The 20,253-nt window shown below is 49.5% G+C and overlaps 1 protein-coding gene across 1 annotated transcript in view; it reads left to right on the plus strand.

Annotated features, from left to right (window-relative positions):
- The window catches only part of PSMD1 (proteasome 26S subunit, non-ATPase 1), a gene marked incomplete at its 5' end in the record, with an annotated part of 109,770 nt that overhangs the window by 84,801 nt on the left and 4,716 nt on the right, over positions 1 to 20,253 (plus strand). The window contains 5 exons of the mRNA XM_025202757.1: positions 4,225 to 4,327; positions 9,780 to 9,949; positions 12,316 to 12,408; positions 14,174 to 14,266; positions 17,410 to 17,556. Of these exons, the coding sequence (XP_025058542.1) occupies positions 4,225 to 4,327; positions 9,780 to 9,949; positions 12,316 to 12,408; positions 14,174 to 14,266; positions 17,410 to 17,556 (606 nt within the window). The remainder of the gene's footprint in view (positions 1 to 4,224; positions 4,328 to 9,779; positions 9,950 to 12,315; positions 12,409 to 14,173; positions 14,267 to 17,409; positions 17,557 to 20,253) is intronic.

Here is a 20,253-nt window from a genome sequence, read left to right on the forward strand (position 1 = left end):
CCGGTGCCTTGGACATAGTGCATCTGTTCTACTTTCTGCGTGCGTCCCTGTTGGTTTCAGATAGCCTTGACGGCAGCCAAAAGCAATGCTGGCTGCTCCTGCTGTTCGCTTTGTCCCTACCTGTACGCCCTCGATACTGTAGAAGCCACACTTATAATTGGAAACCTCCATCATTTCTGAAGGAGACAGCTGTTCAGAGACGCACACTATGTCAGAGCCTATGAATGGGAAGAGCAATTGGAAATATTAGACTAAATGCAAACAGAGGTATTTTTTGCAGAGCACCAGAGGTATGGCATAATAAACATGAGTCTGAGCACTTATGTTTAAAAAAAAAATCTAAGCTTCTTTAAATAAACTCAGGAAAGTATGACAAAAACCATAAAATGGAGTTTGGGGGTTCTAGGCTATCTTAAGAGCAAGATTTTTTTATACATACATATTTAAATTGCTTCCTTATTTAAGCACCATCATATATAAGGACATGTAGGGTGTTTTCATACTTTTTTTATTGAAGCAATTCTAAATATGATGGAGAATTAGCTGAGGAAGAAATGGTAATTAACTTGTCTGGATTTACCGTTCCCCTGGGAGATTGAATAACAGGAGTAAATTGCATCTTTGTGAATTTTTGGGGGCATCCTTTGTGTCCCTGTTCAAATTTGTGGCCCTTTGCTTAAAAACAATTGGTCTTTCACTACCGAGTTAGAGGATTTCAACTGATGTGCAGATCAAAAATGTGCAATTGCTGTTACAGGTGCATTACTTGTTGCATTTAACATTTGGCGATTACTGATACGAATAGGTGCGACTGGTATGAATTAATATTCTTAACCCTAATGATGATCCACATGCCGGTTTAGATCTCCTCCTGATTAAACTTGATCACAGCTGAAGGACTTGATTGCTCTACCCAGAGTTATTTGCCAGAAGAAATTGGAAAGAGAAGAGGCAAAGCAGGCATCAAGTGTACAGCACATTTTTCCTTTTAGGCAGCTGTGATTTCAGCATGGGCAAGTTCATTCTGTCTGAGAGAAATCTCCATGAATGGAGCATGACCTTGGCTAAAGCATAGTTTCTAAACTTTTTGATGGCCCTTTTCATACTTACGGTCTAAATTCCTGTTTAAGATGAGCATGAACCAGTTATAAAACTAGACTAGGTAGCATGGATTTACTCAGTGTAGCAGCACCCGTGTGTGTGTGTGTGTGTGTGTGTGTGTGTGTGTGTGTGTGTGTGTGTGTGTGTGTGTAAAATCATGTGTCTCACTAGTTTTGCGAGAGGTGGCACCTGTCAAAACCCAAATGCTTTCCTTTATTACTGATATCTCAGTTTCTAAATAACTCTGGTCAAGAATCACCATGGTGAAATGTGGTGGGAAAGTCGTTTGCTGTTGTCTTGGAACAAGATAGCGGTTCCTTTTGGCTTGGAAGCATCTCACTCCCAGTTTTCTTGGCTGTTTTGAGCTTCCTGTAAACATTTTATGGCGAAGTCCAGTGACACTGTAGTAAAAGCTTTCGTGGACTCCAGTCCTTAACTGGACTTCACTCGTTTTCCTAACTGGTATGATCCAATCCTTCAAAAGTCGGGCATATAATCTTGGCATCCATTGATCAATGGATCTGTCTATTGATCATAGAATAATAGAAAATGAGGGCTGGAAGGGACTTTAGGAGGTTGCATCTGGTCTGTCCCCTGCTCAGAGCAGGACCAACCCCAACTACATCATCCCAGCCAAGGCTTGGTCTCCCCGGGTCTTCAAAACCTCCAAGGATGGAGACTGCACCACCTCTCTGGGGGTAACTTGTTCCAGTGCTTCACCACCCTCCTCATGAGAGAATTTTTCCTAATATCCAACCTCAACTTCCCTTGCTGCAACTTGAGCCCATTGCTCCTTGTCCTGTCATCTGTCACCACTGAGACCAGTCCAGCTCCATCCTCTTTGCAGCCCCTTCGGTCTTCTCTTCTCCAGATTAAATCAGCCCAGTTCCCTCAGTCTCTCTTCAAAAGACGTGACCCAAACCTCTAACCATTTTCATTGCCCTTTATTGGACTCTCTCCAGTTTGTCCACATCCTTTCTGTAGATGTTCTGTGTCTTGACAGGCGTGTGGGATACCTGATCGTCTGACTGCAGGGGCCAGAAACTTCTGATTTCTAGTCCTGCTCTGAGCTCGTGATGCCCTCTGGCATGATGTTTGCTAGGCAAAGAAAAAGCCAAAGGGATCTTGATTGCAGGAAGCCCTCTTGTCCTTGCAGCAGTTCCCGATGTCTGCATGCCTGTTGCGGAGCATCCCTCTCCAGCACACCTGGCAGCTGCGGTTGTGCTAATGCCTTTGGGGACCCCGATGTGCATATCCCTCGGGCCAGCAGCATTGCTGGGAGGGAAGATGGTTGCTACCTTCCAAAACATGAGACCCTACCTTGTGGGGCAGGGTTGGACAAATCAGCTAGACTAATACAGTTCCAGTACTTGCAGCTTTTTGTACTGCCTGTGGCCAATCCCAGCCATTATACATTGTCCCTCAGTGGCCAGGAGTCCTTGTTTCAAGCCTTGCAGCAAATCACTGGTGAAATACCTAAGAAGGACGTTGTGTCTGGACGTAATGCGTCATGGACACGCTGCAAGTTCAAGATAGTCTAGTCACTGATTTTGCTCATCTTTTTTAGCTACTAGAGACGTAACTAATGAGTCAGAGCAAAAGTACGAGGCCCTCCTCCACTCTCCAGTCTGGAGCAGCCCAGACTGTTCTCTGGAGAGTAACATCCTTTCTGGCTCTGATGGTTTGGTATTTATGAGGGTTCAGGAAGTATTTCATGCCTGGATGTGGTCACTGGCTGTTGATAGAGTTACAGAAATGTAAGTCTATAAGAAGTGCCGTGCTAGGTCAGCGTGTGGTTCAGTCTAGCCCCACATCCCGTTTCACTGGGGTAGAGAGCAGATGCTAAGGGAGGGTCTATCTAGACTGTCCTGTTTAATCTCCGCTCATAAACCTATCCTGTAGTCCTCTTTTGAACATGCTTAAATGAATAAATATCAGGACCATGGTTGTGGATGAGCTGCCCAAGGTTATGCTCCCTTCTCAGTAGCCTTTCTTGCCATAGGGGCAGCTGTAATGTGTGCAGGGATAGAGGACTTGGAGATGACCAGCAGCTGACTGACTTGGGGAGGAGAGGCACAAAGCCTTGTACAGTGGATAAAGAGCTGGCAGACACAGAGGCACTGGTGGGGTGTGCTGAACAGGGAACTGTAACTTGGGGAAAAGTTAGTATTGGAGTCCCTCGAGGTCCAGCCGTGGGACAGATCCTCTTTTGTGTTTCCATTGAAGATCTTGGCACTAAAAGCAGGAGTGTCCTGATGAAAATTGCCGTTGGGAGGTATCATCAGAAGGAAAAGATGGTCTTGAGGATGGACATGGGATAAGATGTAATAGCCCAGGGTTCAAGGTCATGCCTTCAGGGACTAACAAAAGGAAGTTGTGCTGTAAACTGTGGGCTCACCAGTTGGAACAAAAAGAGGAGGGTGGAGATCAGACCCCGAGTGGCTCATGTCAATCCTAAAATGCATCAGGTTTTGTATTTCCAGGAGACACAGGAAAGTATTAATCCCAGTTAACAGGGACCTGGTGAGCTCTCACCTAAAATACTGTGCTCAGGCCTGGTCCTCTGTATTCAGTAAAGATGAATACAAACTGGAACAGGGGCAGAGATGAGCTATGAGGACGATCAACGGAAGCAGAGATCTGATTTTACAAAGAGAGACTGAAAGAGCTGAGATTGTTTAGCCTGGCGGAAAAAGAAAAGCGTGGGAGAAGGGGGTCCGATTGTTTGGAAACATGTTGGGTGATAAACAGCAGGGTCAGAAAAAAAAAAAAAATTATCTAATAGAAGATGCTGGCACAAGAACAAATGAGTATAAATCAGCCGTGAATAAATGTAGGCTGGAAATCAGAAAAGGGTTGGCAGACATAAAAAGAGCAAGATTGTGGAACTGCTTCCCAGAGGGAGAGCGGGGCAGAAAATCCAGCTGGTTTTTAAGGCTAAGTTTGACCAGTATATGAGAAGGTTTATGTGATGGGGGTGGCTGGACTCAATGGTTGAGGGAGGTATTTTCTGGCCGCATAGTCCTTTGTTAGCATTGTCCAGAGCTGTGGTCTGCACAGCTGTGTTCTGTGACTGGTGTGGATCAACCTTATAACCTCTCTTCTTTCCTCTTCCTCTTGCAGGTCAGCCAGTTCAGACAGCTCTATTCCAAAGTCATCAATGATAAGCACGATGATGTTATGGCCAAGTTTGGAGCAATCCTGGCCCAAGGCATTTTGGATGCAGGTAACTTCCTCTGTGTGAAAGCTGTACATCGTCGTAAGACTCAGTGGATTATGGGAGGCTGGCAGGAGCCCTTGAGGTTAAATACATTCGAGCCCTGGAAAATCTGTCTGTCTAGAGCAATTTATCATTACCTGGGAGCTTCTCTGCCGTAGATTTCAGACAGAGTATGATAAGGACTCCGTATTTCCAGATGGCTTCATCCAGCTATAAAAATATACCCGGCTTCTGAGTTCCCATTTGTAACAGGAGGGTTTCAGCCAGAGGTGATGCTTTTCCATGCTCCTGCCCAAAGAGGCTTACGTCTGTTTTGTGATTCTGTGCCTTGATTTAGAGCATCTATGTGGTGTTTACATCACTCCTTCTTTCATCTGGAAGTGCTTTCCCCAGAGGTTAGTTGGAAACCTTGTGAGATCTGATCTCCCCCAATGCTGCAGCTTCAGGCTTTTCCATCATGTTGTTTCTTACCCTGGGAAGCAAACATTTTTCAAAGGGAGTTTGTGGTAAGCAGCTCCTACTCCTTTCCTGGGCAGTAGGGCAGAGGTGCGACATGAAGAAGATGGTGCAGTCATTTGTCTCTGTCTCTGGAGGAAAGCCAAGACTCTCGTCCCAATGACTGTTGGTTCATTGCATCGGGAACTCATCAGCTAAAGGGAATACCATTATGTGAATGCTAGCGATTAAGTGTTGGCCACAAATTTAAGATGCTAAAGCCTTGATAAAATTACAGTTGCTGAATAACTGCCCCTATTAAGGAGTGATGTTATGAACAAAGAGAAATTATTGGGGGTGGGGGCTGAGGAAGAACTGTCCCAAGAGCTCAGACTTGCAGGACATTCCCATATGATGCCCCACATGCATGCATCCTGTTTGTGCCCCTTTACTGGAGCACTGGGGGCCGTGTCTCCCCTGGAGCCCTGTTTTTCCAGGAGCTTTGCTCACAGCACACCATGCTGTTGCTGCCACCATCCTTCTTACTTTCACGTCAGCAGGAGCTGCCAGAAGCACAATAGCCTTCCTCTCTTCTGCTCCCTCCAATTCACCCTTACCACACCTGAGCTCTGGTATCTTCAGATTCAAAGCTTGGCCTTTCTTGTCGAGTAGGGTGGTGCCATGAAGCCGTAGGCCAGCTGGCTTGTGGATTTTCTGCCACAGATGCACCCTCACTTTGAACTTTGTCCATTGGGACTGAGTTATAAACATTCAAGCAAGACCTTCCAGCCCAGTCCTATTCATAGATCACACAGCAACGTGGAAGCCAAAAGGACTCCATTTCCAGTAAACTGCAGGTGTCTTTGTCAGCTTCACGCCTCGTCACCAGTTTATGAAAACCACTGTATTGCTAGAGAAAGCCATGAAGTATCCTTTTGTAACCTGCTTCTTCCGCTAGAGAGGCTCTTCAAAAGAGCGCACATTAATCCCTAAATGCCCTGCATCTCTGCTGCTCAACTAACAGTGCTTGTCAGAGCCTAAGACCTGAATCGGTGCTAGCCGAAAGAGAAGTCTCACATAGTCTCAGCTGCTGCCGTAGGTGCCATTGAATCTGGCATTATCTTTTGCACTTTTCTCAGCGGCAGGGCACTGACAGTGAGTGCAGCATTTTCCAAATACTTGCAGGGTTCTTGCCGAGCAGGGAAGTCGTTGTGATGTCGTATGGGAGCAGAAACAAAGAATTTTGTCAGTGTTTAATTGTTCAGCTGTAGCAGGTACATTTCTTGGATAGCGTACAAAACACTGGAGCAGGGTAAGTTTTCCCTCAGACCCCTAAGCTTGAGTCTCTTTTTCCTGTCCTGGCTCCAGCTGCTGATGCGGCTTTCCCTTGCTCTCCACCGGCCATATTATCTGGCCCTACTTTATCTGAAAAACACATTTTAGAAGAAGCACTCTGACCTCGGAGTTGAGTGCTTTTAAAATTATTTTACTCTGCTGAAATCCTCCGGGCTCTAAATATTTCTACTGGTTTTAAAACGCCACTTCTTTGCTAGTGAAGCAGGCAGACAAGCCAGGGTGGATATGCCAGCATTTCTGTAGTGCTTCCAGACTATCATTTCTGCTCCTGTAGTTGTCTGGGGAGGAGCAGCTAACTAAATCACAGGCCTGTTTTTGGCAGCGCTGCCAATGTTGTTGATCTGAACATAGAGCTACTTTCATTTCAGTTTGCACTGAAGAAACAAAAAAACAAATCTGCCTTAACTAAATGGCAAAGGGGAAAGCATCCAGCTGTGTTCTAGCAGGAAGCTACTAGCCAAAGCAAGATACTGGCATTGAAACGTTGCCAAGGGTAATGTAGAGCAGTGTCCTTTCCCGGAGTCCCAATGAGGCTAGGGAGTGTAAGGAGCTGGGAGCAAGATGGGCTTTTAGATGGCTCTCCATGCACCATCTTGATCTTGTGTCTTGTACTAGGTAGCACAGGGATGTAGCCAGACCCTATCTAGTAACGAAGGGGTAAGAAGAAAGGATCCTCAGGAGCGAGAGGCTCTGGGACCGTGGAGGCTGACATTAATAGAGGGGGATGTTACAAGTGGGTGAGGTAGGAAGGCTTTCATAGTAACACAGGGAAAAGCCCACCTTATAAGCCCATCTCGGCACTGCTCCCCTTTGCTAGCACAGCTCTCTGCAACCCTCTCCAGTTCCACCTCTCTTGGAGGTTTCTGGTCTTAGCTTGTCCAACTCATGCCCCCAGTAAACTAATAACCCAGAAGTGCCACCAGTTTCCCCTCTCTTTGCCTCTTGTTTACAAGCTCTCGATTTTTTTAAAATCAGGCCTTTCCTTGATAAGTCTCTAGCAGCTGGAAACAACAGCCGTTATGCATTGATACTTCTGCCCATCAGATGAGGGCTGCCTCTTGTGTTTTATGGGAAATGTGAATCACTCTGCTGACATGCTGAAATTGGCTCTGCCAGAGGTGTGCTGGTTTATTGGATGAAGCACTGACCTTTCTGCTCTGGAACCATAGCTCAGGTCATCTCCTGGAGGAAGTGAGTTGAAGGTTTCTGCTGCTTAAAAGTAAGCAGCATGACACACACACGCACGCGCGCGCGTGCGCCTAGGAGGGTTGAGACGGGCTGATCCTGCTGTGTACAGGGCGTTGGATCAGATGACCTTCTGTGGCCCCTGCCAGCCTTACTTTCCTCTGGTTCTGTATGCTCTGAAGATAAGGTCCCACCTCATCTGGCATCCAGGGTTTTGTTCCAAGGCCTGCAAAGCCCCATCCCGTAGTCGCAAGAAGATGGGACCTAACAGTGTGCTAGGCCACAGGTCAGCTGCGGGGTTCGTTCCATCGGACACAGACAGCAGGTATAGCTCTGGGGGAAGTCGCAGGAGTTAGCGAAGCCGCGGCCCAAACAGATGAGCAGCAGCAGCAAAGCCGGGTTGGCGTTGCCAGCACTTCTGAGCCCGTGTGAGGCCAAGCCCAGCAGGTCCCATTCACCTCGGAGGCATGCCCTGTTGGTCCAGTGCACTTCAGATCAGTAGCAGGTGAGGGTTGCAAAGGTGGGAGCGTGGAGATGAGTCTTCCAGTTGCATAAGGTGACCTTCACATCCCTTCTTAGGCATCAGTTCCTGGCTGCTGTCCATCATCTGGTCAGAGGACTGGAATGTGTTCCCTCTGCGCCCGTCAGTGCTATTTCATAATTACTCGGGTAAATCAGTGTTGGGCAACACAAGGCTTTTCTACCTTTTCCTTCCTTCCCCTGCTCCCAAAAACCCCCCGCTGTAGAAGGGTGAATGTATACAGGGCAACCATCACCATCACAAATACACCCATGCAAGCATCTCAAAGTAGGAGATGTGTCACCGGGCCAAGGGTTGCATTCTGTCATCCGGAGGTTAAAAATCGGTTTGAAAAATGGAATTCCAGAGATTGGATGAAATGAAGGTTAAAGTTGCTTCGGCTGCATTCCCTTGGCTTCTCTTTGCACAGCATGTCCTACAAGAGAGACATCAGTAACACGGAGAAGGTGAGGCAGTGCATTTGTACGGTGTGTTCCTGTTCAGTTTGTGGGGATGGTTGAGCACGTTTCTGCAGCGCCTGCACAGGGGGGTCCTGCTCCCTTACCCCCACCCCCTGTAGAAGGACCCTATCTGCTACCACAACACATGTGGCTGGTGATAGCAATAAATGAAAGGTGGGGGTAGCCTGAGGGAGGAAGGAGCAGGGCATGTGGGAGGCCTCTTGGAGATGAGATTGGAGTCATCCTCCTTCTGAAGGATTGCCTCGCTTCCAACGGCAGCAGACTGAGCAATGCATCTTTGCGCTGCCCAGAGGCCAGCCCCAGGGAAAGCACGTTTGCAGAGCCAGGAGCTGGAGGGCACGTCAGGCATTTTGGATCTGGCTTTAATTCTCTTCCTTTGTGGCTGTTTTTTTTGATGATGGCTTTCTCTTATTAATGGATCACGAAGATCAGCTCAGCTGGCTTGGTCAAGAGGTTGAGAACTTGGAATATTAGCAGAAACTTATCTCATTTAGCCTTTGCTTCTCAGTCCGTCTCCCAGAGCTTGGCATCGTTGCTGCCCACCAGCCCTGCTACAGGTGGCTCTTTGCACAAGGCAGAGGAATGCTGTTCTGGGCCCGGGATCTTCTGTTATAAATGGTGCTGTGCTTGGAACAAGCGACCAACTGCATTTTAACCAAATTAGCCTCCTTGCACCTGGCTTTGTCTGCGGTAATGGACGTGCCTGGTGCCCTCTTCAACTCGATTCGCTGCACTCATCAGACGACCAAAAATCAGATTAACACTTTCTCGCTCTGCCTGCAGGCCGGCCCGCTCTTTCATTTCAGTTCCTTGTGGGGTGGTTCTGTGCTGCATCAACTTATTGAGCTGTTTTGGCCTCTGCTTTGCAAGCATCATATTAAAGATTTTGTTTTCTGACAGGGAGCAAGTCCAGTTGCAAAGCCTGCCCAGGCATCCAGCTCTGCCAGTCGGGTTGATAACCTCTAGCGAGGGCTTTTGAAGTTGCTGCTGTTTACTTCCTTTTCACCCGCGATGGCATGGGGTGAATACTAAGACATGTATTTCAGTAGTAACTCAGTATGAGCCATCCTACAAGCTATCCTATAAAGCAAGTTGTGTACACAAAATCAGACAGATAGTCTGTGTTTCCTGTGATTCCTGTGTCTGAGTCAAGTGATGCTTTCCTCCCCTGCCCCCCAACCACAGCTTTGCTGCCCTCCGGACAGAATTGGTAAGGAAGGTTGTCTCTTCACTGCTTCTCCGTCAGGGCAATAACTAGTTCCCCAGTGGTCCAGATTACTCTGTCCCAGGTGCTGGTGCTACCTGAGACCACAGTGTGGGGTATGGGGTACCTGTACCCAAGGGAGTTTGCTCCAAGGGTGGGAGCAGCTTGGTTTGTGCTACGGCTCTCTCCACAGCAGGTGTCTCAGAGGTGGGCCCTTTTGCACGCTCAAATGTCTCTGTTAACTGGCTCCCTTAACGAGTCTCCCCTTCTTTGCAGGTGGCCACAACGTAACCATCTCGCTGCAGTCGAGGACGGGGCATACTCACATGCCCTCGGTGGTGGGGGTCCTGGTCTTCACCCAGTTCTGGTTCTGGTTCCCTCTCTCACACTTCCTGTCGCTGGCTTTCACCCCAACCTGTGTCATTGGCCTTAACAAGGACCTGAAGGTATGTGCAGCTACGGCTGGGAGAAGGAAAGCTGGGTGATAACTGCCCTGAATGTTGCTTGAAGCTTCTCCATGGGTGTGGGACTCTTACCTGCTACAGGCAGGTGATTTGCTTCGTGGTGAAGTGTCAATAATTGAATGTTTTCCTAATGAATTGTTGGGGCCAAGATGGCAAAACCTTTTTTATTCCTTGAACAGTAGCAGTATTTCTTCTCAGAGTAAGGAGAAGGTGATCTATAAGAGTTAACTTCTCGAGGTGCTTACAGTGCTCCAGAGCTGCTAGGTATGGACCTTAGCATTAGCCTTCTCATTTATAGCTTTGTACTCAAGAAATCACTGATTTTGGTTTAGGCTTTGAATTGGAAGAAGCCTGAACGTTTTGGAGTTGACACTGCAGACCACTGCTTTGTGGCTGTTGAGAGAGATAAAACATTGCCGTCTCTGAGCCTTGCATTTCCAATTCACGTTGAGCGACACAGACAACAGTAACATTTTGGTAAATGTTCAGTGCAGCAAACAGCACTGCACCATCAGGAATCCAGCAGTGGGAGAGCAATAGGGAAAACTCTTCAGAGTCAGAGGTGTTCACAGGGTTAAGAAAAGACCCTTCGTGCACTGCATCATGGCATACCCAGGGTCATCCCACTCTCAGCAAGCAGCATACTTTTATTTGACTCTTCCATTAACATGGGAGAGATTGGGCTGCTTGTGTCTTGCTTCCAACATTGTAACCCTGCCAGTGCCTGCAAGACCAGTTTAATTTTACAGTTAAACTTGTGCTGATGGCCCTGCCTCTCAAGGTGTCTCCAAATGAAGGCCCTCAAGGTGTCTCAAAATATTTTACGGTATTAACTCATCCTGAGAGCAACTATGTTCTTCCTGGCATGCACCCAGGAGACTCCCAGACGCATGATCCCCACTAGGCCGGCTCACAGGGACCCACCCTCTCCTCCATCCTGTCCCACACTGGTATGAAGCCTCTGGTGGGGAGGACTAGACAGACCATCCCACAGAGCCAGCTCTGTCCTCTTCTCCTCAGGCACCAAGTGCCTTCTCAGACATCCCAGCACCATGGCTGCGTCCAGGAAGGGAATGCTGCGGGGAGCTCTTTGAATAATTAGTTTCCTCTGTAGCTTTTCTCCCCTGCCCTCATCATCAACGGCCTCTGCCCTTATCCTGTGTGAGCAGATGCAGGCTCCAGATTCTTCATTGCCTTTAAATGCCCCATAGCCACAGTCACAGGACACTCTACCTTTGCCCTACTCTGCTTCCAGGTTCAAACTCAGCCCCGCAATCTGCATGTCCCCATCCTCAGCTCAGTTACCCTGACTCTGCAGGCTGAGGAACAGTGGCCCCCAGCCTTTCAAAAAAACATGTTGTTGACTGAATAAACTAGTGCCAGGCTCTGCAAAACCACCCCCCAGCTCTACTGCCTGCAGTGACTATCCATGAAACAGTTGAATGTAAGATTGCAGCTCTTTAACATTTGAGCCCTCCATGGGGGTAATCCAAGCTGCAGGGCCGGGACTGCTTCCCATTGCCTAGCATGACAACAAAGCAAAGCCTTCTGTGCCCAGAGTGCAGGACTCAGGGACGATCTCCAGGCCATGCACGCTCGTGTTAGGAGACGGCAGCCATCTGTGCAGCTGCATATCGTCACTGGGACTGAGGGAGAGTGCGGCTGGAAACTCCATCTCTTTGGCAAACGGCGCACTGTTGCCAGATAAAACCCTCTGTTTGCTTGAATGAGCACTGCAAGCTATAGGACATGCATCTTGCCTCTTCCGAACAGCACCTCTTCTGTCATTATTAAGCAGCATACTGTGATGGAGTAGAGGATGAAATGTCATGGGGGGTGAACTCAGTTGAAATATGTAGGTGGAGAGTTAGGGCTGTCAAGAAGCTGTCTGCTGGGAGGTGGGGGTGGCGTGTAATGTAATACGTGTCATCAGGGAAGACAAGCATCTCACAGGAAGCAGGTAGCAGGCGAGGGTTGATCTCATCTATGAGGTGCTGACATGGCTGCTCCTACGTCTTGCAACCGGTTTTGTGCTCATAAGCAAGCACGGCAGCTATGCTGTGAAAGCAGCAAAGCCAAAGCTGGGTGTGACAGGCGTGCAGTATGCAGGAGAAGTCATGCTTTGCCAGACTTGACTGATACCATAATTGAAGTAATGATGTTACAACTGAACATTTGTCTCTGATATCAGCTTCTCTGCTTCTGCTCATTCTCAGACAGCTTCTCTGCTTATCCTTGCGCTCATCTGTGCAAGCAGAAAAATGCAGCTGAAGCTGCTCTTCCACTCCTTTGTCCTGTTTGTTGCTATTCCTTGCCTCTGATCATCCCTTCCAAATTCTCCTTTGCAGATGCCAAAAGTCCAGTACAAGTCCAACTGCAAGCCCTCTACGTTTGCATATCCCGCACCTCTGGAGGTCCCCAAGGAGAAGGAGAAGGAAAAGGTAATTATGCTAATGAGGTAACTCCCTACCCTGTCTGGACTCCCTGGTGTAAACCCACATGGCACTAGTCTTCTCCTGGCAACACTTGCTCTGTTGTTTGTATCTGAGGGAAAATCCTGGGTGGTTCTGCCCCTGGAGCTGCCTCATTTCCTTCCCTGCCTTCCTTGGTTTATGGTAGCAGTTGCCATAGACGCCTTGGCATGTTCTCTTATTCTTCTGTCAGCGTTGTTATGCAGCCATAGAGGCTGGCCTGTTGGTTTTGATACCCTGCCTTGACCACTTCCTGTCTTGCTGCTGCCTCTGAGGACTCTGGTAACCACAGCATATGACTGTCACGCTGTAGATTTTACCCCCAGCCAGATCTCTGAGTCGGAGAGTTGCCAAAGCATCATTTGCTGTGCTTGAATTGGTCCCCTGACACACTGCCTTTGTCCTGTCTCTGTGCAGCCTCTAGCGCACAATCTTGCTCAAGGCTACGGCTCCTTAGGACCAATGCAATCTAAGTCATAACCCTGGAGGATAAGTTTCAGTTGTCCTGTGGGCTGGTGTACTCTTGAGCAGGTGTCTGTAGGCCCGTGGGTTTACAAAAGGACAGATGTAGAAATGGGAGCATCTTAGTAAGAAGAAATGTTTTTGGTTGTAGCTGTGTTGATCTTGGTAAGAAAAATGTACAGGTGGCAGGTTCTGGCACTAGGTGTTGGCCAGGTTAGTAGGAGAGCCCCGGCTGATGGCCATCATCTGCAAGCTCATGCTGCTTGCAGAATCAGGCCTGCCTCAGAAAGGTGGGAAGCTCAGGCACGGTGTGCTGAGCTGCAGCTTCATACGAATGTTGCAAAGCACTTGAACACAACTGAAGGCTGGAGGTGAGGGTTTCCTAGATAAGAGGCCTGCAGAAATGGGGTCAGGGTGGAGGTGAAGCTTCTACCAAGGAGCAGTTTCTTTTGTCTTGGGACTGGATCGGATGGTGCCATGTCAGAAATAGCAGAGCAGTGGGTGTCTGGACTTCTTCCCTGCTGCGTCGTCCTTCCCTCTCCCACGTTCATTCTTTGTTGGGGTCACACGTAAAACTGTGATGGATTTGGTTGTTTGGTGGGATGAGCGTGGACCTGCAAGACATTCTTGTCTCACAGTAAAGAGAACGAGGCAGATGGTTGCTGAGAGGGAGCAGCTCTGCGGGCACTCGGCATGTACCAAAAGTGATGTTTGGCATAGTTGTCTATTTTTGGTTCCCAGATTTGTTGTTTTTCTCCTCTGGGTATTTTGAATGCATCTGGCTGAATATGTCAGTGAGAAGCAGCAGTCTGCGAATGACGAGGCTGGGAGGCGTAGGTGGAGGAGGACTGACATAACTGCATGACAGTGTGAAGAATATCTCCCAGCCTGACGTTGTCTTGGCCCCGAGATCCTGGGAACAAACTTCCCTGTCACCAGAATTCCTTGTAACGTCTCATGTTGTTAAAAAGTCCTCTTAGTAAAGAGCCCAACAGTGCTGAGTAATCTTTGGCTTAAAGAGATGCCATCCCCTCATCCACACAGCCATATCTGGCCAGGTCTTTGGCATTGCTTTCCCTGCATGCCATTTCTCTTCCTGTGTGCCCCTGCGTCTGCATTGCATATCTGGGTGCCATGGAGGGAGGGAGACAGCTCTGACTTGTCTGCCAGCACAGCACTGACTCAGCCCTTTGGTCCTATTGTCTGGGTGGGAGATGGAGCACTGCGTCCAGTGGCAAAGCCATTCTAAAGCCTTCTTTGTTGAAATGCCCAGGTATCCACTGCTGTGCTCTCCATCACTGCAAAAGCCAAGAAGAAAGAGAAGGAGAAGGAGAAAGAGAAAAAGGAAGAGGAGAAAATGGAAGTGGTGGGTATAAGTTATGACACTTTGTTGTCTTTCAGGTCCTGTACAATACAGCTCTCCCTTCCCATTGCCCCCTGCATTGCAGCAGTGCTAACACAAGTCAGTACGTTGAGTAGATGTTTTATTCCATTTACTAAAGGGGGCGTCAGGATCTCCATTCTTCACTAGAGAACACTCCTTGGCTAACGCTAAGCAGTTAGCTTCCTTAACCTGTCTGACGTCATGAGCTTGGTATGTCGTGCACATCACTTCCCTTGTCCCTGGTTTATGTTTTCAAGCCCACGAGCACATTTCTCATTGTTATTGCGGAAGAAGCGTAACACAGCCCATGTTTGCTCCCGTGGTGACCGTTTAGAAACCTCCTCTGAGCGACATTCCTTACAGCAGTTGTTTGGCGGTGTCTGCTGCCGTTGCAGTTGCCAAATAGTTTAACTTGTAGCTCCCTGTTTTCCCGTCCCCACATCACTGACACATTCGCCTTGCTGGCAGAAATCTTTCGTGCTTGTTGATCCGGTGGAGAGTGTAAAATCCTTTCCCCAGTGAAAACAGTGGCTGCACTTCATTCGTCTTCACCACGCTCACGCATCCCAGGAACGATGGAGCTCTGGGCACTGCCTTCTTCGGGGATAGCTTGCTACAGCCACAGTGGCTTTCTCAGAGCTTTGCTGACTTAATGCTGGCTGAGGATCTGTCAGCTTGCGTACAGGGGAGCATGTCCAAGAGCAAAGGGGTGGGGGCAGGTGGGTGTGTGATGGGCTGAATAATAGGTTCTTTGTGATTTGCAACCAGTTGTGACACTGTTCAGACAGCTTGAATCCTTCCCATAGCATGAGAGAGGATCCCACTACATTTGCAGTCCTAACAGACGGCTGCTTCTGGCACGGTGGCATGAGGGGGAAACTGTTCCGCTGACACTCGGCAAAAGCCTTCTCCCAAATGGCTCTCCCACCAGCTAGATGAGAAGATCCCAGCTTTTGGGGAGCATGGTAGCTTCCAGGTCTTGAGAGGGATTTGGCAACAGTCTCCCAAATTGTGCAGTGTCTGTTTTTGTTCCTCCCCACCTCCAATCTCTGAGTCCCACCCAGCACTCCAGCCTGCTTTTGGGCACTGTAGAGATTAAAAAAAAAAAGAAAAGAAGAAAAAAAAAGCCCATATTCTGTGAGTGCAGCCTCGCAGCAAACTCCTCCCAGGTAAACAGCACCCGCTGCTACAGCTGGCTTTTATCACTCCTCATCCACCTTAACAAGGTGCCAGCGTCAGAAGTTGGTTGGATCCAGATAAATGCAAACGTTATTACGCGGTGGCATCTTTTAGCTCTAAAGACGAAACGAGGAGGTCACATGCGAACAGAGAGCAGCATAACATCAAGGTCGCACACCTAAGTTCCTGTAGGAGCGTCAGTATGACGACACTACACTTACGCGTTGTGGAGCAGCTTTTAAAGGGCTGTGCGGAGCTCCACACACTCAGCCTGTCAAACCATTAGGAGCTATTACGTGCAAAGCAGATGGAGCATTGTTGCCAGGGCCCTGAAAGGGTCAGGAAATGCAAAGATAACGCTGCTACCTGGACGTTACCTTGTGCTTTGCCATTGTTTCAGCACTGCTCTGAGCAATATGGGCTGAGCAAAGACAAATTTCCCAAGGGGCTTTACAGCCTAAAGGCACTTAAGGTGAATGAAAGAATAGGATGGATGGGAAGGGGCAGGCCGTGTTCGTCTGTCTGTCTGTGCATGCTTACTTGTACACTGTCACCACTTGCAAAGCTGATCTGGGCAGAGAAAATTGTCAGCAGGAGCAAAGAGAGGTCACTGCCACCTGCCATGTTTGAGTTCACCCAGTGACTTTACCCATGCTCTCGTTTTCTGCTGTGCCTCAAGTGGGGCTTGTGGGATGACTCCGTAAGCAGCACAGTGTGTAGCGCAGCTGGTCCTCTTTAAGGTGTTGTCTGCTGGTGCAGTAGGTGCTTTCTCTGAACCGAACCATTGGTGCCTTCCATGTGACATCCTCCTGTTCATACCAGGGTATTCCCACATTGCCTGCTGCTTCCTCAGCCTGTGAACAGCAGATGCAGCGAGCAATAGAGCAAGCACGAGCCAGACTCGGAAATACTTGAACAAGGCTGTCTGCTGCTTTCATTTTGGATCACAAGCTGTTGAGTCAGCCGCAGTATTGCAGAATGTACCTGTGGCCCTCTCCAGAGAGTCTCCAGGACAGCTGAGTTGCCTTCACCACCCATGGCCTGAAACGGCAGTGATAGCTTTATGGCTGGGACAGCGGTTCTCAACTGGGGTAAGGTGGGGCTCCCTCAGGGGTGTTGCAGTGGCCAGATAAAACTGCTCCATGCATTCCCCCTGCATTAGGCAGCAAAGCTATCTTGTGCCATGCAGCACTTCCAGGTCTGGTGCCCCCTACACTCCTCCAGAAACAGGCGTGGGTGGAAGCGCCCCATCCATTTCTGTTTCTGGAAGGAATATGGGGGCTGCCAAACCAGGTTACGCAGCACTGGGTTACTCAGCTGCACAAGGCAGCTCCTGCCTGCTTTTAGGCTGATTAGAGGCCCTCAATGCAGGGGGTGCACATGCACAAGACACAGCCCTTCCCAGGCTGCTGCACAGGAGGTACATGGGGCAATTTCCTCTGGAGGCAGCTGAACCCGGCTGAGAATTGCTAAGGTCAATTCGGGCAGCACCAACCGTGGTTCTCAGCTGGAAGTGCTGTCACATTCAGAAAGGTGGAGGTGGGGTGCTGTGACCCTGAGAGGGGTGAGACCCACTGGGCTAGGGACATCCTTGGTGGGCTGGCTTGTGTTTTCATCAGGACCACTGGAGCATGTTGCGGCTGGACGTGAAACTTGGAGCTTAGCCGAGCCTCTGTAAGCTCCTAGTTAACCCCGCTGCATCCCAAATATGGGTAACATTAACCAAGAGGCTAAACTGTAGCAGGGCAGGTTGGATGCCTTGGATGTAAGTGTATGTTTCACTGCATTGTAGAAAGGGTCCAATAGCCTGACTTCTCCTCGGGGTGGGAGGACAGGATTTGAGTTCCTACCCGGTGCCTCAACCTGAGCGGTAAGTTTAACTGTAGCTTCAGCTTTGAGAGGGTCGAAGCCTTCAGTTAAAACCCCAGTGGCCTTGTTTATTCCAGGATGAGACTGAGAAGAAGGAGGAGAAGGAAAAGAAAAAGGAGCCTGAACCTAACTTCCAGCTGCTGGACAACCCAGCCAGGGTCATGCCTGCCCAGCTGAAGGTGCTCACCATGACAGAGAGCTGCCGATATCAGCCTTTCAAACCCGTAAGTGCAACCTCTCTTGTAGGAACTGAAGCCTGGATCCTTCTGCCAGGGCGATCCCAGCAAAAGTGCTTCATGCTGGCGTTGGCGGGGTGGCATGATCCTGAGAACTATAATGCCACCAGCTGAGGGTGCTGCTGCCTGTTAGAGGTTTGGAAGGCAGAATCTCTTGGGGCTTCTCTCCTTCTTCCCCTCTTAATACAGTTGTAGCAGTCAGAAAGCAGAGTGGCTTTAGGCCCTTCTAACCCCCTGGCACTGACTCAGTCTGCTTCCCGAATCTCCCCTCTCCAGAGATCACATCATAAAACTCACAAGCCCTAATAGAGACTTCTCTGGGAGTGCAGGAGTTAAATGATCACAAAAGCATGCATTTGATCTGGACTAAGTGCAAGTGACAGCTCACATCCATCACTTGTGGCCCTCGCTTCCATCCTCGAGGTACTGCCTCCTCTGCTTGCCACTGGCACTCATGAAAGCGGGGATTGGAGAGCCTCAGTAAGAGCCATCACATCAGAAGATTTGGGGGTGGAGGTTTTTTACCGTAAGAGCAGAGGGCAGGGGCCTGTTCAGTCTAGACAGATTCTAAATGGGGCAGTGGGAATTCATTCACCACCTGAGGTGGAGCAAAGCTACAACTTGAGGGCACCTGGGAGAATTTAAACTTTCCCTGGAAAATCTGCCAAGGGAAGTCAAATTCCTGGAGCATTTTGGGGTAAGGTTGTCCCAGTCTGTGAGTGACGGCTCAGGACTGAGGGAATCTGCTTCTCTGGGTACCGGCAAGTGTTCGCAGGTGCTTGAGGTCCCTTTAGCCCAACCAGGTCTTGGCAGTGGTGGGACGTGGCAGCTCACTGCGATTCAGGGCTAGCATGGGAAGCCTCGTTCGGCTTGCAGAGTCCAACTTGCACCTTGTCACCAGGGGCAGATGCTGCCAGAGGGGCTGGTTCCTACCCCTTCCCCAAAGCTGCGTGGTTGGACTTCCAGGATTGTTGCATTCATGCTAGCGGCCTGAGCTGTAAAACAGAGGGCAGCGGTCTCTCCTCCATGCCAGTGCCTTCGATGTCTGTGCTCAGAGACGTTGCTGCCCTGCCTGTGGGGCCGCAGCAGTAACGTTGTTGAACATTGCATTCTCCGGTGCATTTTTAAGGGACTCAAAGCTCTGTCCAGTACATTGTGTGCAGGGAGTTCAGCTCTTAATACAGATCTGAGATGTTTTATGGATTTGTTATTACTACAGTGAATCCGTTACAACTTGTGCAGGGACTTTACGATCCTGTGGTGGGTTTTATGCTTAAATGTTTTTTTTTTTTATTAAATAGATTTATTAGCCAGCCACACCAGGCCTCCAGAACAATGTCTTTTGTCTCTGGGTAATATAGAAGAGAAACAGTTTCTGATAGTAGGAACAGGAGATGGAAAAGACCAATTAGTTATAGCCCATGGGCTGGCCAGCTGGGTTATGAAATACTGCGATACTCTGGAAAGCTACTGAGTCAGCCTACAAGCTTGGCTGGCCTTCTCTATTGTGCAAGAGATGGGGTGAATGGGGGGTTTCCTCTGTTCTGGTAGCTGCCTGTGAGGCCAGGCCTTCTGGGACGGAGGATTTCCTCAGAAAATCGCTTTCTAAATAAACTTGGACTTGCTGGTATTTCCTCCATGTGCATCATCCACTGTGGAAACTCTTCTTTAGGGAGTATAGGGTTTCTTCAGGCATCATCCTTTCAAAATGAGGGAGCGATCCAGCTGACAGGGTTGAGTGTACTCAGTGCCTGGTCCAAGAGGTGCTCTGCAGCTGAATTGTTCAGGCGTGCTCGGCCATTGAGCCCAAACTGAGCTACAAGGGATGCAGCAGTCTGCTTCCATCTGCTCCTGTGAGAGGGGCTGCCAGCCTCTTGATAGGGCAGTAAAGAAATGGCCCCACTCCGGTGGGATGTGGTGTGAGATCCACCTCTCACTGCACAGCATGTCGCTGAGAGGTGGAGGCCTTCAGACCGCTGGGGCCCCAAGCTGGCCAGGAAAAAGGCTGCACTGCCTCTCCTGGTGCTGTCTGCCCCGGGCTTTCTCAGTGATGGAGACGTGGAAGCACAGCAGCTTTCCTGTGTCAGCTGAGGCAAGTTACAGGCCGGTGCTCTGCCAGCGAGAACGCTGCCACAGAACAGGGGTGTGCAAAATATGGCCTGTGGCCCAGATCCGGCCTGTCAACTGATTGTGTCCAGCCCATGGGTGGACAGCTGCAAAATTGTGGGATCCAGTCTGGGAAGCAGGCGAGTCTGGCTGCCGCATTGTGCCAGGTGGGTGGGCTAGTCCCAGTCCTGTCTACAGCTTGCACCAGCTCCCGCCCCGCGTGCCAGAAGTAGTGCTGGATGCGCGCTGGCATCTGCTGTGGACAGAGTCGGCAGGTTCCTGCTGGGGACCAGTGCAACTGCTGGGGACCGCAGCTGACACGCTGATGCAGCAGCATCACCTGCGGACCCGGGTGGATGCCCCAGTCCCCAGCAGGAACCTGCTGGCTGCATCAACAGCTGATGCTGGCGCCTGCCCAGTGCTGCTTCCAGTGCATGGACTGGGAGCTGGTGTAAGCTGCTGCGACATGCTGTAGGTTTAGGATGGTTTGGGGGGTGGAGTGGGAGCAGGAGGGAGAGAGGTGGCCCTGCCCACCTCCTGCCACAGCAAATGGTGGTGGCTGGGGCTGGGCACCACAGG

This window comes from Alligator sinensis, unplaced genomic scaffold, assembly GCF_000455745.1.
Source record: "Alligator sinensis unplaced genomic scaffold, ASM45574v1 scaffold301_1, whole genome shotgun sequence".
Taxonomy (NCBI): domain Eukaryota; kingdom Metazoa; phylum Chordata; order Crocodylia; family Alligatoridae; genus Alligator; species Alligator sinensis.